The sequence below is a fragment of the Mastigoproctus giganteus genome, chromosome 13, assembly GCF_048544385.1.
Source record: "Mastigoproctus giganteus isolate SK-2022 chromosome 13, ASM4854438v1, whole genome shotgun sequence".
NCBI classification, from domain to species: Eukaryota; Metazoa; Arthropoda; class Arachnida; order Uropygi; family Thelyphonidae; genus Mastigoproctus; species Mastigoproctus giganteus.
In genome coordinates, this window is record NC_143587.1 from 106680275 (window position 1) to 106695251 (window position 14977).

At 35.5% G+C, this 14977-nt stretch overlaps 1 protein-coding gene across 4 annotated transcripts in view; it reads left to right on the plus strand.

The window, feature by feature from the left end:
- pns (DENN domain containing pinstripe) overlaps window positions 1-14977 on the plus strand; it is a 371641-nt gene that overhangs the window by 331285 nt on the left and 25379 nt on the right. For all 4 annotated transcript variants that reach the window (XM_090388148.1, XM_090388147.1, XM_090388145.1 and 1 more), the window contains exon 25: window positions 11192-11315. In XM_090388148.1, the coding sequence (XP_090244274.1) occupies window positions 11192-11315 (124 nt within the window). The remainder of the gene's footprint in view (window positions 1-11191; window positions 11316-14977) is intronic.

Sequence of the window (14977 nt, forward strand, 5' to 3'; positions counted from 1 at the left end):
TAAGTGGCTTCCCCAATTATCCAACGTTTCATGTAAATAGTTAAAAAATTGTACAGTGAACAATTGGTTACAACAGTGAACGTTGTAATCACATTACAACGAACGCAACATAGTAAAGTACCGTTCACTATACGATGTGCAGTAAGCGCCGGTCATTGTGATCACGTTTGTGAATTGAATTTTAATTCTATTAAACAGCGATTCTAATTAACGAAAATAGGAGGAATATTATCCACAGGCTATAAAAGTAAAGATATTAAGCACAAATTTACCCTTTATTACCTTACCAATTAAAAAATTAAATGATACGTGAAAATCGGAAGAATATACGTGATAATCAGAATAATTAACATGCACTGTAATATGTACATTCGAACTAGTTGACATTTCTGTTCACTGACATTTGTGGGTGGGGGTTAAAATTTAAAACAGTAAAAAGATAAGCAATCAATAACAAAGAACACGGCACACACAAATTGCAAGTAACCCACAGAATTCCAGCTGTCCGTATTATCGTAAATTCAGTAAGATCAAGTTTACTGTCCGTTTATGATGGATTTCACTAACAGAAAAGCCCAATAAACAGGTGACTGCTAATTGTTTTTATTGTTTTATGGTTGTTGACCTCCAGAATTTCGACCGAACCACATGGTACCATCGGAGACAATCGTAGGGTAATCTCCAGTGCTGCGGTCTCCTGCCTCGATTAAATGGCATGCTGTCCCAATTAAGCAAAGTAAACCCTGGCTATTTCCTCAATTGGTTTCTGTTTTTTAAGATTTTCCCCAAATAAACGGCTGCCCCAATTAAACAGTGGCCCAAATAATCGGAATCCACTGTATATATATTTTTTTTTTTTTTTTTTTTTTATTATTTATTAATTATATATTTTTTAATGCATTTTTAATATATTCTAAAATGTATTTTAGGTTCCACCTGTGGGTTTTTTTTTTTTTTTTTTTCTATAGAGATAGAGGCGAAAACCATCCCCATTTGCCTGTATTGAGTTTGCAGGAACAGAATTATAGTGGATTCATTAAAAGAAAATCATGTGTAACCAAACTAATAAAGTAACATGTGAACCATGATACTTTAGCTGTTGATTTTGAGAGTCAGAATGGGTCCTGGGGAAGATGACCCTCCTACCCCCCATCCCTTCTCAGTACCTTTTGAGTCCAAGTACAAACTATCTGCATAGGACCAGCAATTAGTGTGCAAAAGAAAAAAATTTTTATAAAAAAAGAATAACTAACAGAATATTTGTTATCATTAAAAGAATATTAGGTAGTGCTATACACTTAAATTTTAAAATAAAAAAATCTAGTTGTGTTAATATATTATTTGTAGAAATACATTAATCAAGAAACAAGAAGATCCGGTACAATTATAACTAAAATTTTCTTTGTGACTAATGCTGTATGCAAGGAAGAAATGGGGTTCTCCATGAGTTATTTCAGGATTTTCAGCCTGCCCAACAAGCGAATTAAGCCGTGAACACACACACACTCACACACTTGTACTGACATAATGTGTAGTACACTGTGGCCCGAGATGCTAAATTACAATATAAATAATAAAAGAACATAACATGCTCTATATTAGAGACTGAAAAAAATCATCTAATGACCATACAAAATATGATTAAAATAGCATGTGTGAAGTTACCATAGCAATGGATATTTTTGATATACAGGAATCCCTTGATTAGCGCAATTAATTGGTTCTATGAAAATGGTGCACTATTCGAAATTGTGCTAATCAAAGTTAATAATCAATACAAAATAGCCTAATTCGTTCCAAGACCTACAATATACCAATCAATATTTTTAAAAATGTTTTTTTATGGCAATTTAATGTACAGGAGTATAAAAGCAAAGGATAATTATAAATGTTTGCAGTACAGTAATCAAAAGTTTATTGAAATTAAAAAATTACAATATATAACTCACTTTATTTCTTTGTAAAATATTTCAAAGGGCTGGTTTGCGCAGACTTTTCTTTCTTCCTTTCGTCATAAATTTGCTTGTGTAGATACACATCTTTTTCAATGTTCCTACGAATTTGCATACTGTGCGCGAAATATTCCTTCAAGTTCTCTTAATGTCAACTTCTTTTCTTGATCATTTTCTTCCTCGCAAATTTCCACCTCGTCGTATGCTCGTTGTTCATCAATATTAATCAGGTCAGAATCACTTAATTGTTCTGAATGTGATTCCAGAAATTTGCGAACATCACTGTTGTCAATTTCATCAAAGCCTAGATCTCTTCCAATATTTGCTATTTCATCAATAAGAGTGTTGACATGAGTGAACCTACAGAAATCATTTGCACAATATGGCAAAATATGCTTCCAAACTGCTCTCATATTGCTAGATGTTACTTGAGACCATGACTCATGAATATTGTCTATTGTTTTCCTGGTGTAATTTCTCCAAAAGTCAACTAAAGAAACTGCACCATCTCCATTTGTTGCTTCAGTTGTTTGCGCAAATGTTCTGCGTAAATAATAGGCTGTAAAAGACTTGTCATATTTGGAGGTAAAAAAATAACTTTCACGTTTTCACACAAATCAGAAAGTGCTGGTAGGTGGCCCGGGGCATTGTCTAAAATTAATAAAATTTTGAAGTCGGCCTTAACTTTCCGACAAAAATAACTAGCGAACCACTGTTCAAATAAAGCTTTCATGAACCAAGCTTTTCTATTGGAGTGCCAAACAACAGGTAGGCTTGCTTTATTAAAACCTTTACCGAAAGATCTGGGAGTTTCATTTCTGTAGATAACCATGGGTTTTAATTTCAAATTGCCTTCTGCATTGCCTCCCAATAAAAGTGTTATTCTATCTTTGGAAACTTTTTAGTCTGGTTGAGCCTTTCCTTTTTTTTCAATAAAGTTTATTTTTTTTTTTTGGCATTCGTTTCCAAAACAGGCCTGTTTCATCAATATTAAATATTTGTTGATCTGTATAGCTGCCATCATCAACAATTTTCTTTTAAATTTTGGGATATTTCATGGCTGCATCTTTATCTGCACTTGCCGCTTCTCCAGTCAATGCAGCATTATGCAGTTCTGTTCTTTTCTTAAAACATTCAAATCAGCCTTTACTGGCAGTGAAATTTTCTTCCATTTCCGCTTCAATCACTTTTTCTTTTGAAGAACTTGCTTGAACATTTTCTTCAATTAACCGCTCTACCCAAGTTTTCTATTGTTGACTTTTCCTTTAACATTGCAAAAATACTCGAGACTTTTGTTTTTATGGTCATTGTGCAGATTGTAATTCTTTTTTGATTGCAGTCTTCTATCCAAGTAACACTTGTTATGATGAACCGAAGGCGAAAAATGAAGAGCAAGATAAACACTGACAAGGAAAAAATTGAGTATACTGAGTTATGCAAAGCCATTAGAAAGAGACTCAGAGAAGACATAAGAAGATTTAACACAAGAAAAGTAGAACAAACATTAAAGGAAAACAAAGGATTTAAATCAGCAGCCATGAGCAGTAATACAGAAAGACAAATGATACTGAAACTGAAGAATAGTGATGGTGTATTTATAAACAGCAGAGAAGGCATAACTCAAATAGCAGAAGACTACTATAGAGAATTATACAAGGAGTGAGGGAATGATGCCAGCAGTGGGGAAGATGGATTGCAAAGTAGCAACACATACGACATACCCGATATTCTTCCTGATGAGGTAGAACACGCATTGAAGAAAATGAAGAATTGGAAAGCCCCGGGGGAAGATGAAGTTACTGCAGAGTTGTTAAATTGGGAGGAAGAGACATAACACTAAAACTGGCAAGGCTCTTCACAAAGTGCATTAGCAGTGGAATAATGCAATCATAGTTTTGCTGCATAAGAAAGGAGATAAATCAGAAATTGGAAATTATAGACCAATTAGCTTGTTATCCCATATCTACAAGTTGTTCACAAGGATCATTACTAACAGATCAGAAAGAATGCTTGATGAGAATCAACGGAAAGAGCAAGCTGGCTTTAGGACAGGATTCTCAACTATGGATCACCTTCACGTAATATCACAGCTAATGGAGAAAGCAAATGAACATAAAACACCATTATGCCTGGCATTTGTAGATTATGAAAAGGCATTTGACTCCATACAGCGTAAGGCAATGTTTCGGGCACTGGAAAGACAAGGCATAGATACCCCATATATTATGATTTTGAAGAAAATATATGAGAGTGCTACCTCCTTTATTAGACTAGACAAAGATAGTAGGAAATTTAAAATTGAGAAAGGAGTTCAACAAGGAGACACAATATCTCCGAAGCTGTTTACTGCTGCCCTTGAGGAAGCTTTCAGATTAGACTGGTCGCAGAAAGGAGTCAATGTGAACAGAGAGTACCTAAACCATTTACGATTTGCAGATGACATTGTGGTCATAAGCCACGATCCCAAAGAATTAAGAGGAAAATCTTAATCGGTTATGCACAGTTAGTAATGATGAACAAGTATGCCACAGAAAGGGACATAATATTTTAAAGAGCAGTAATTGAAAAGGTGGAGTCATATACTTATCTTGCACAAGTTATTAGCTGTAATAATGATAAATTGCTGGAAGTCAAGAGAAGAATAACTTTTGGATGGATAGCATTCAGGAAATAGTCACATACTGAAGAGCAATATCCCAGCTTGTCTGAAACGCAAAATAATGAACCAATGTATACTCCCCACCATGACTTATGGAAGTGAAACTTGGGCACTCACCAAAAGAATGGAAGAGAAGCTGAGAACTACACAGCAAAGAATGGAACAAATTATATTGGGAATCAGAATGTTAGATAAGAAGAGAAACACTTGGATTAGGCAGCAAACTCAAGTAAAGGACATTCTTATCAAAACTGAAGAACTAAAATGGTCTTAGGCAGGACACATAGCTCGAAGACATGATGACAGATGGACTAAGAAAATAACAAAATGGTACCCAAGAGGGGCTAGAAGAAAACCTGGAAGACAAAGGCAGAGATGGATAGATGAAATTCGTGAGTTTGTGGATAGTAAATTGATGGCCAGTGCTCAAAACAGAAGGAACTGGAAAGTTGCTGGAGAGGCCTTCATCCTGCAGTGGATTGAAAATGGCTGATGATGAACCAAATGGCTAAAAGATGTTCCATCTCAATCATCGTAACACTTCTACTTCTTGTGGTTTGTGTGCATGCTGACGATGAAGCAAGCTTACCTTTTTCCTTATATGCACTGGCTTTACTTAAAATCTTCCAAACCATTGATTCAGGCATTCCAAATGTTGAGAAATTTGTATTTTACTCTCACCATCTTCAAATCTTTTTATGACTTAAATTTTTTATCTAATGTTATCACTTTTCTTTTCGTTTTACCAGAGGCACTATCAGATACACTTTTCCGTTTATCCATAGTTAATAATTATGTAATATATAAAATAATTTAATAAAAATTTATGTAATTAATTAGTATGCACAGTAATTAATGTAAACAATGCGTAATGGCGGGAGATAACACAGGAGTCTGCACGTTAACACGCAATGCAAGAACAACTGAAAGCAACTGATCTGCATGTACTTAATAAATGCAGTGCGGCTGGTGTTGTTAGGCACCTCCGTAGCCAGGTGGGAAGGAGCAGCAGTGCATAGCACACGCTTCTTGATTAGACCGGGGTTCAAGCCCGTCACCACCAATTACGGAAGATGCGGAAAGGTAAGGGAATGACCACCGCATATCCCAGAGCAATAAAGCCTTAGTTGCTAATGCTCCTAAAAACCAAATAACGACAGCAGCCGGTGTTGTCCTGCAGAGTGCATAATGTTAGGAATTATTTCAATCATTGTAATAATACACGTTTGAAATAATCAGTTTCTTTTTATTTTCTTATGGTAGAAAAACAAACTAGCTTCCCACATTGTATCTTGCATTCATTTTTGTTTATTTCTTGATAACGCTTCTCGATGGAGAAGGTATGATGCGACACGAAATAAACAGTAACTCCCTTTTGTGAAGAGAGCCACGTGCTCACTAAGAAAACAAGCGATGTGTTTCTATAATGTTCTCTAATGTTATGTATACTTTAGCAGTGGCTTAGTACTGACTTTTGTAGAATCACCAGCTTCAGTTTCTTTAGGCCAAGCCAAAATACCGCTCTAATCAAATTTTGATTCGTGCTAATCGAAAATTGATATCTAAATATAAACCACGCTAATTTGAGTCTCGCACTAATCGAAGGATTTCTGTACAGTAGACACCCGATCAACTGGACCTCAGGCCGGATAAATGAATGGCCAGTTAATCCGAAAACACATGCAAAATACCATTTACAGGTTGTAAATTAAATACAAAAAATATGTATACAGTATGTTTTATATAAATGTTTATTAAACATTTACTTGGATAAAATATCAGTAATCTTCATTTGCCTTTTGATTTTGATTTTTTTGAAGCAAAATCACACCACTTTTTCATAAGAATAATATCAGGGGCAGATGAATTATCTTGCTGTTCGATATATCTTATCGCAGTTTCAAGCGCTTTCTTTCCTTCTGAATGCTTATTCTTTTGTCATTTTTATCTCCACGCATAGCTTCTGGGTTCCCTGGTTCTTCATCTTCTGCCGTTTCTCCTTGACTAACTGCTTCAATAATTCTGTCTGTTAATATTTCATTCTCTAGAATGCCTTCAAGCCATTTATCAATGTCTCTTTCTTCCAAGTCTTTAAACTCTGATAATTGTTTCAAATCGTTAAGCAGAGCAATGTTGTCTTGGTCTGTCAGATCTCAGCACACGGCTCTATCAAGATCGCAGTTTGTGGTCAATTTTTTGACATCAGGCCATGGTTTTCTCCATGACTTCACAAATGTTGACGATGGCATTTCCTCAAAAGCAGATGCCGACATGCAAATCACATCCTTGATGTTAATTTTTTTTAAGGACCTCAGTGAGTTCTGTTTCTTCATTGGCGGTCTTCTCGAGAATTTCTGAAAGAAGTTTTTTCTGTAATGCCTTTTTAGACTAACTATCACACCTTGATCCATAGTTTGCACCAAAGATGTAATGTCAGATGGTAAAAACACCACCTTGATGTTATTAGAAGATAGGTCGATGGGATGCATTGGAGCATTGTCAATGCCAAGAACAGCATTGAGTGGTAATTTCAAACACATCCAATGTGCCTTAACTTTTAGAACGAATTCAGTTGAAAACCATTCTTCAAATAGAAAAGAATTCATGCAAGCTGACCTCTGGGCTTCGTAGTAAACTAGTAGAGCATTGAAATTTACATTTTTAAATGCTCTTGGCTTGGCTGACTTTCTTACAACAAAAAGGACATTTTGTGACTCCAAGCAGCATTTGTACAAGGGGCCACAGTGATTTTCTGTTTAACCATTTTGAAACCAGTAGCGAATGTTTCTTGTGGTGCTGCTAGTGTTTTTGTCGAAAGAAGTAAGATTTTCCTTCTGTATCTAAAATTTTTTGGGAAAATTCACTTGCAGCATTTTGATCTGCTGACACTTTCTCTCGCTGCAAACACCTAGATAATGAATTCCGTAACGCTTTTTCCATCGTGAAAGCCATCCCTTGCCCCTAAGAATTGTTCTCCACTGTTGACTTTCTTGTGCAAGTGTACTGCCTTTTCCTTCAAAACTGGCCCGCTTAGAGGTGTTCCTCTTTGTCGTTCTTATATGAACCATATCCATAATGCATCATCAATGACTTAATTTTTTGGCTTCTTCATAGTGCACCTGTCTGAGATCTCTTTTTTTGATTCTATTTGCATATTGACATCTTGAAGGGATTTCTGGTTTCTCTGACGGAATTATTCACTGTATTTTTTCCGACACCCAGTTTGTTACATATCCGTTTTACAGGTTCTCCATTATCAATATGTTCCAATGCTTTTAGTTTTGTTTCTGTAGTTAACACATTCCATTTATGCTTGTTCGAGCCTATCATTTCAAGTTAAAGTAATTGAAAAAACAAAATTTAACGACAAAAATATGTACACAGGAGTGACTGAGATCCAAATTGCACAGATGGCAAAAAAAGTGAAAAAAGTTATAGGATCGTTAGAGTGCACTATACTCATTCCCAGAATCTTTTAATTATGTTTTCCTGCAGGGTCCATGACACAGGAAATCTGATTCTCAGAGAAATTAAAGCAAGACTGGATAAGAGGGAGTCTACTGTACATAGTACCTGATTTTTTTTTTTTTTTTTTTTTTTTTTTATACAGCTAATCTTTTCCAATTAAAAAATAGTGATGGAGATCAAAAATTAATAGTGTACTATAGAGGGATGCTGAAATTCGCACTGTTAGATATCAGAGTGAATAGTAATTTTAATAGATAATAATTTCTAACATATTTTAATTTATAAGTTTTACTGTTTTTAGTGTATAGAATGCCAAGTGCACAGACTAGAAGTGTAAAATTAGACTACCTGTGCTGTTTTTACAAGGTTAGGGCTAGTTGCAGTGCACTTCTTGTACCCACCTAGAGAGCCATCCGTTATCTTGATTGCCATGAAAGAAGTGGATGTAACTTTGACTATCAATTATGTAACTAAAACTTTGACTATGTAATTAAGAGCAAGGCTTCACCAAGAGTAGTGCAAAGTCCCATGATGTTCCTAATATTCGTTAACATCTGCATGCAGTTGTAGTCATTTGTGATGAATGTGGTCCCGCAGAGTGTGCAGTACAGTTCTGTAGTTGGGTCCCGTAACAGCTATATGAAGTGGCATAACATGCTGGTAAACCGTTCCTGAGAAGCCACAACTTTTGCTTTTTTTTTTTCAGTGTGGTGGTGATATAGACTTCTAAACAGAGCTTTGTTGCTTTCTTTACTGATCAAAATGATGAAGTGAAAAACCTCACCATCTTCAGTAATCATACATTGTAAACCTCCATGTGAACTTACTGTTGCTCAGATGTGAGTAGTCTTGAACCCAGTGTGCACAAACAAGTGTTATATGCAAATGTCATGGAGAATACTGTGTGTGCTTCCTACTGATATTCTCAACATCTTAGCCAGTTGCCTTACTGTTATATGACGATCTCTCATGATTACAGAAGCAGTGTTTGTGGTTTCTGTGGTGACAGCAGTGGTGTAGTCGGAGCTCCAGGACTGCTGATTTTTGTGATTGAATACCTTCCACCTTTAAACATTCTGAACCACTTGCTCTGATTCATACTAGCTATATAGAAGCATAGGTTAGCTTCTTTTAAGCTTCTTTTAACGTTTCATATGCTTCAGTTGATGTTTTCTTGAGAGAGAAGCAAATTTTTGATAGCAACATACTGTTCCTCATGTGTCATGTCCATTGTTACACGGGCGAAACTGAATAGGCATAAACTTGTCTGACTGCCAAGGTCACACCATGTGTGCGAGTCAGTTGCACAGTTGCTATGTGATGCAGCTTGGTTTGGTCTTAAATTCCACATCTCAGCTAGAAATGGCAAATAGTATGGTTGTTCATGAAAAATTATGATCATTCTTTATCAAGCAGTGTGTGTGTGTGAGAGAGAGAGAGAGAGAGAGAGAGAGAGAGAGAGAGAGAGAGAGAGAGAGAGAGAGAGAGAGAGAGAGAGAGAGAGAGAGAGAGAGAGAGAGAGAATTTGCCAGTAAGTACTTGTAATTATCCTATTGTAGAAAGTTGTGGTTAGGCTACATCATTAGTACTGTATATGGATGTAGGAGCTCATTTCAGGAAGGGTGGGTCTTCTGTAAAGAATAAAGAAGTGCAGTGAAGTTAGTTATTGGCAAAAAGAAGTGTTCTTACAGAACTTTCAGATCATGTAAATCAGGCATCTGTGTTGAAAAAGGTGAATACTTTTTCTGATGAACAAAGACTAGGTGATAAGTTTTAAATTAAGGAAGGATAATTGCAGATTAGATATAAAAAAAAATCTATTTTTCCTCCTAAAAAGTAATTAGTTCTCAGAACAAATTGTTACTTAATCTTTTGTAACTAAAGTTTATAGAAATTTAATGGGTAGTGTATAGCTGGCATTTAGTTCTTATTTATTTTTTTTTTTTATATTTTAAGGTTGATGCCACCTGAGTCTTGCTTCCTTTGTCTAATGTAAAATTCATAAAATTTAAAACTGTGTATTTTGGAGTCATTCTGTTTATAATTGAATCAATATGAAGCTTAGGCTTTTTTTTTTTTTTTTGTTGAGGCAAAATCTAAAAAGTTCTTACCTACACATAGATATTTACCTTTTTAACTTAACTTTAGAGTCATGGAATTTGCAGTAGGTTTTTTGGCTATAGCTTAAGATTAAAGTATTTTTTAGTCTTATTTTAAAACAATTCTATTTCAAACAGCTACCTTATCAGTTTGGATCCTGAACATTCACAAGTCAAAAATTCAGTTCCCTCGCTCTCTCATTTTGCTCTTTACTATAGTAATTTGGTTAAAAACAATTAAAGCATCATAAATGTTTTAATGTTGATGGCTAATTTTACAGCTGAAAGCTTGAAGTACTATTGGTTATCTATTAAGATTCTTAGCAAAGCTTATTATCTTAGTACTCACCTCTAGATTGGTTAGGATTAAATTTACATAAAGGAAAGTAAAGAGAGTAAAAGTTTTCAATTATATTAATTGATTGATTAATTTAAAAACATATCTCTAGAAAGAGGGAGTGTAGCACCTTTTTTCCTGGTTGTCATTTATAAAAATTATATGAAGAAGATTAGCATGTTGGTTTTTCAACATGCTAATTGTAATTTTTTCTGAAGGATTTGCTGACGCACATGCAACAAAGTGCAGGAAGTTGTTCAGTTAACACTTTACGTGGCGTTTTGAAGCATTGCATTCCTTTGTAAAGGAATGTAGGTTATACATTCCTTTTGATAGAAGCAATTTTTTTTTTTTTTTTAATCCACCTCAGATAATGAATGAATGATTAATTAAGTCCTCCTAAAATGAATTGTGTAATAGAAAGATCAGCAGATTTATACCTTGTCTTCCTAGACAGATAAATGGCGATCATGTGCAAAATGAAACTGACACCTTTTATATAATTGTATAATCAGATTTAAATTTTTCATTTCAATTTATAAGCATAAAAATGCACTTGTTTGATGTTAGACCCTTACAGTCTTATTGCAACATTAAAGATATTATCTATGCATAAATTTAAGTTATCATATAATTTTTGAAATTAATCTGCTGTTTTTTTTCCCTTCTCAATTAGAGAGGCAGTTTGACTATCTTGTTATGTGGTGAGCTGGGTCTTGTATACTGTTTAGAGCAAGTATTTCTGTATGGCTTCAAAGCAACACGCTTTTTCAGGCATGTGTATTTATGGGACTTTTTTGGTAAGAACTTTTATATTTTGCACTTTATATACAATTTTTTTTAAATAATTACATATTTTAAAAATGAATTGCCCTCTTAAGAGCCAATTTTAGCCCATCAGTAAGTGCAGTTTGTTTTTTAATGCAAGTCAGATTTTCTACCCCAAAATTTAAATGCATATACACTGGCAACTTTATTAATACCATGGAGGTTTGGGCTATATGCAGCACTCTATGCAAAAACAAATAAAACAAAGATATTAGCATTAGCAAGGGCACATGATGCAAGAAAGCAAGCTTATATAGCATCAGCCAAAAAAAAAAAAAAAAAAAAAACATACCCCCTTCTCATTTCACCCATCCACTTGTTCCAAATGTTTGTCTAGTTTTGCCTTGAATCTGTTTAAGCTATCAACTTCTACAACGACAGATGGAAGGGCGCCTCCGTAGCCAGGTGGGCAAGAGCAGCAGTGCGTAGCACATGCTTCTTGATTAGACCGGGGTTCGAGCCCATGACCACCAAATACGGAGGATGCTGAAAGGTCAGGGAATGACCACTGCATATCCCCAGAGCAATATGGCCTTAGTTGCTAATGCTCCTAAAAACCAAATAACAACAACAACGACAACGGCAGGTGGAAGTTTGTTCTAGCAATCAACCACCTGCTGGCTAAAGGTTATTGCACTTTTCTGCTGTTACCTCAACAAAGTGCTATAAAGTTGTATGATCTGACTAGTGCCCAAATCAATTCACTGGAAATGGACAGATCTCACAGATTTTCTAAAATCTTTGATTGGGTGTGATTGTTATTACAGGTGCTGCAACACAGAAGGTTCATTGAGTATTCAAACACTAGTGCCATCCAAGTCTTTAATGAATGGAAAAATGCCAATCCATGAACAGGCACAGCTCTGGCTGAAAATGTAAGGTACTCAACAGTTCAGAGCTCATTGAGCCGACCGGGCTAGCCGAGTGGGTAAAGTACCTGCCCGGCAACCCAAAGGTCGCGGGTTCGATTCCTGCCTCGGGCTTGGATCAAAGTACTGCAAATGGGAGGTGCAATATGGCCACAGAAGCTGATGCGCCAACAACTACCAAATCAAAAAAAAAAAAAAAAAAAAAGGAGCTCATTGAGTGTAATTGTCACCAATGTTAAATGTAGAAAATGCAAGAATATCACAAAGCATCAGTAACTGCACCATGCAAAGATTAAAACGTACACTATGGGAGTAGGACACCTTTACAGAAGCCACTGATCTTTGACATCACCTGGAAAATTACAGCTGCATTGATGAGAGGCACACAAAAGATAAACAGACATGAGTCCTGATTATGTGTAAATCTGGACTGAGAAGTCCTGATTTATGCTTTTCAACACTGTTGGAAGCATATGTATTGTATGGTATAAACCATGCATGGCCCTAGAACACCATTCAGTGCCTCGTGCAGTTGTGTATTAAGCAATATCCTGTTGGATGGGGAGATGGATAATGGTGTGGGGCATGTTATCCTTGGACTGTACCAAATGTGTGAAATCGAGGAAAGTTTTGTTACACACTGGGGCTAATATTTCTCATGTCACTTGTTAATTCCATGTCACTTCACATTGAAGTAATGATTTTGGCCAGCTAAAGAAACCTTTAGCCCATGGTCTTAACAAAGTGACCAGGCACTTGAAGACCATGTAATACAGCTATTTATGAATATTTCTCATCAATTATTTTTATGGGTCATGTTAATCTACCCCAGGGGGCTCACATCTGGTGAGTATGGGCTTGGCACACCCAGGGTCCTGAGCTGGATATCATCATTCTTCTTTCTTGGTGATTCCCTTCTACTTTTGTCTCTCTCTCTCTCTCTCTCTCCCCCTCTCTCTCTCTCTCTCTCTCATTCTAACTAGGGAATTTTTTTTGTTTTTGGCTGGTGCAGCATAGGCCTCAGGCTTCCTTGCACCATATAGCTAATAATAATAATAATTACAGTGAAAGGCTTATTTTAATATATCATCACTTTAATGATTTATATTAATAATAGCTAATAACATTAAATATAGGGAAATTCTGTGGTAATAATGAATGAAGTTTGTAACTGGGCACTATAATGAGTACTTTAACCTTTATTATGGGGAAAACATAATAAAGTGCTGTAACTTTACACGTCTTTCTGCTTCCACATTTGCAGATCTGTACCCAATATTTAGTTGCAGTTGTTCTTTACCAGTTAAGTTTCGATCAGAATTATTATTCATGGGAAACATGTACAGTAGACATACAATAGAACCTCAGTAATTATGGGGGGGGGCTGTAGTACTGGTGTTATAAATGCTACTTTTGTTGTAAGTGAAACTAAAATTTGCCTAATTTTTTTATATGATTATATAATAACTAAAAGATATGAACTGTTAAAGATAAAGTGACCATTCGTTCCCAATTTTCGGGGACAGTCTCCAAAACGACTTGTGTCCTGGCTTATTTTATTCCTGATTCTGTATTTCTTCCTTAAACTTATAAAATAATGAATATGAGAGACCGGAGCCACGATTTTGCTATTAAAATTCCGCTAGTCTGGCAACAGTGTAACTGTACTGGGAATCCCCGAGGTCTCAACTCGAACATTCAGCCCTGGGCTGTGATCAGTAATGAACAAGACATCAAAGTGGTTTGATGACAGGTTTCACAGAGGAGTATTTTCATAGCATTGAACACTTGTCTTTCTATTTACTACGTATGTTTACTGTGTTATTAAATAAAAAAATTATAAAAGATTAAAACTGTAAGTTGCTTTGTATGTTTAAATTAATTATGTACTTGTTATTTTAGAATTATGAGTTCAAAAAAGCGAAAGGCTCACTTCAGCGAATCATTACAAGCCCAATTTTCATTTATTCATGCAGTTGACAATGAAAGCACTTCAGTAAAGTGCACTGTGTGCAATTCGACATTTTCTATAGCCAGTGGTGGAAAATCTTCCATAACAGACCACATAAAAGCACAAAACTGCATTTGAAGCAAAATCTGTCTGGAAGTATTAGTAACTATCATCACAAACTTGAGCCATCAAAATCCGAATACGATTTAACTATTCGTGAAGGTACTTATGCCTATCATACCATTCAACACAGTCAAGGTTTTCGAAGCACGGACTGCACAACGAGTTCACAAAACAAATTTTCGAACGAAAAGTTTTCATGCTCAAGAACAAAGTGTGAGGCAATTGTAAAAAATGTATTTTACTCTTGGTCACTGGAAGAAATGAAAAATGAAACTTAAAAATGCTGATTTTGTCACCTTTACTTGCGATACTTTGAATCAAATGTTTAAAGTTACTACCAATTATTGTACGTTATTTTTATGGATACAACATGCATGTTCCGATCATGCATGTTGGAGGGATGCTTCCTTTTCACACCTTTTAAGTATTTTACTCATTTTTGGGGAATAAAGCAAAATTACAAAATGAGGAGGCACGCTTGATACACAAACAAAGCTGCACGCGTGTAGCAACTGAATAAACAACACTGTAAAGACAGTGACACACTATTAACACCTCACTATCTCACATTTTACTAAAGCATATTTCTGGGGGTTACTACCATAAAACAAAAAAGATTTTCAGTTTCATTTCTTCTAGTTGAATCTCTTATAAACTGGTAGTAAACTTGATCTAATTCCGTTTGCGATAA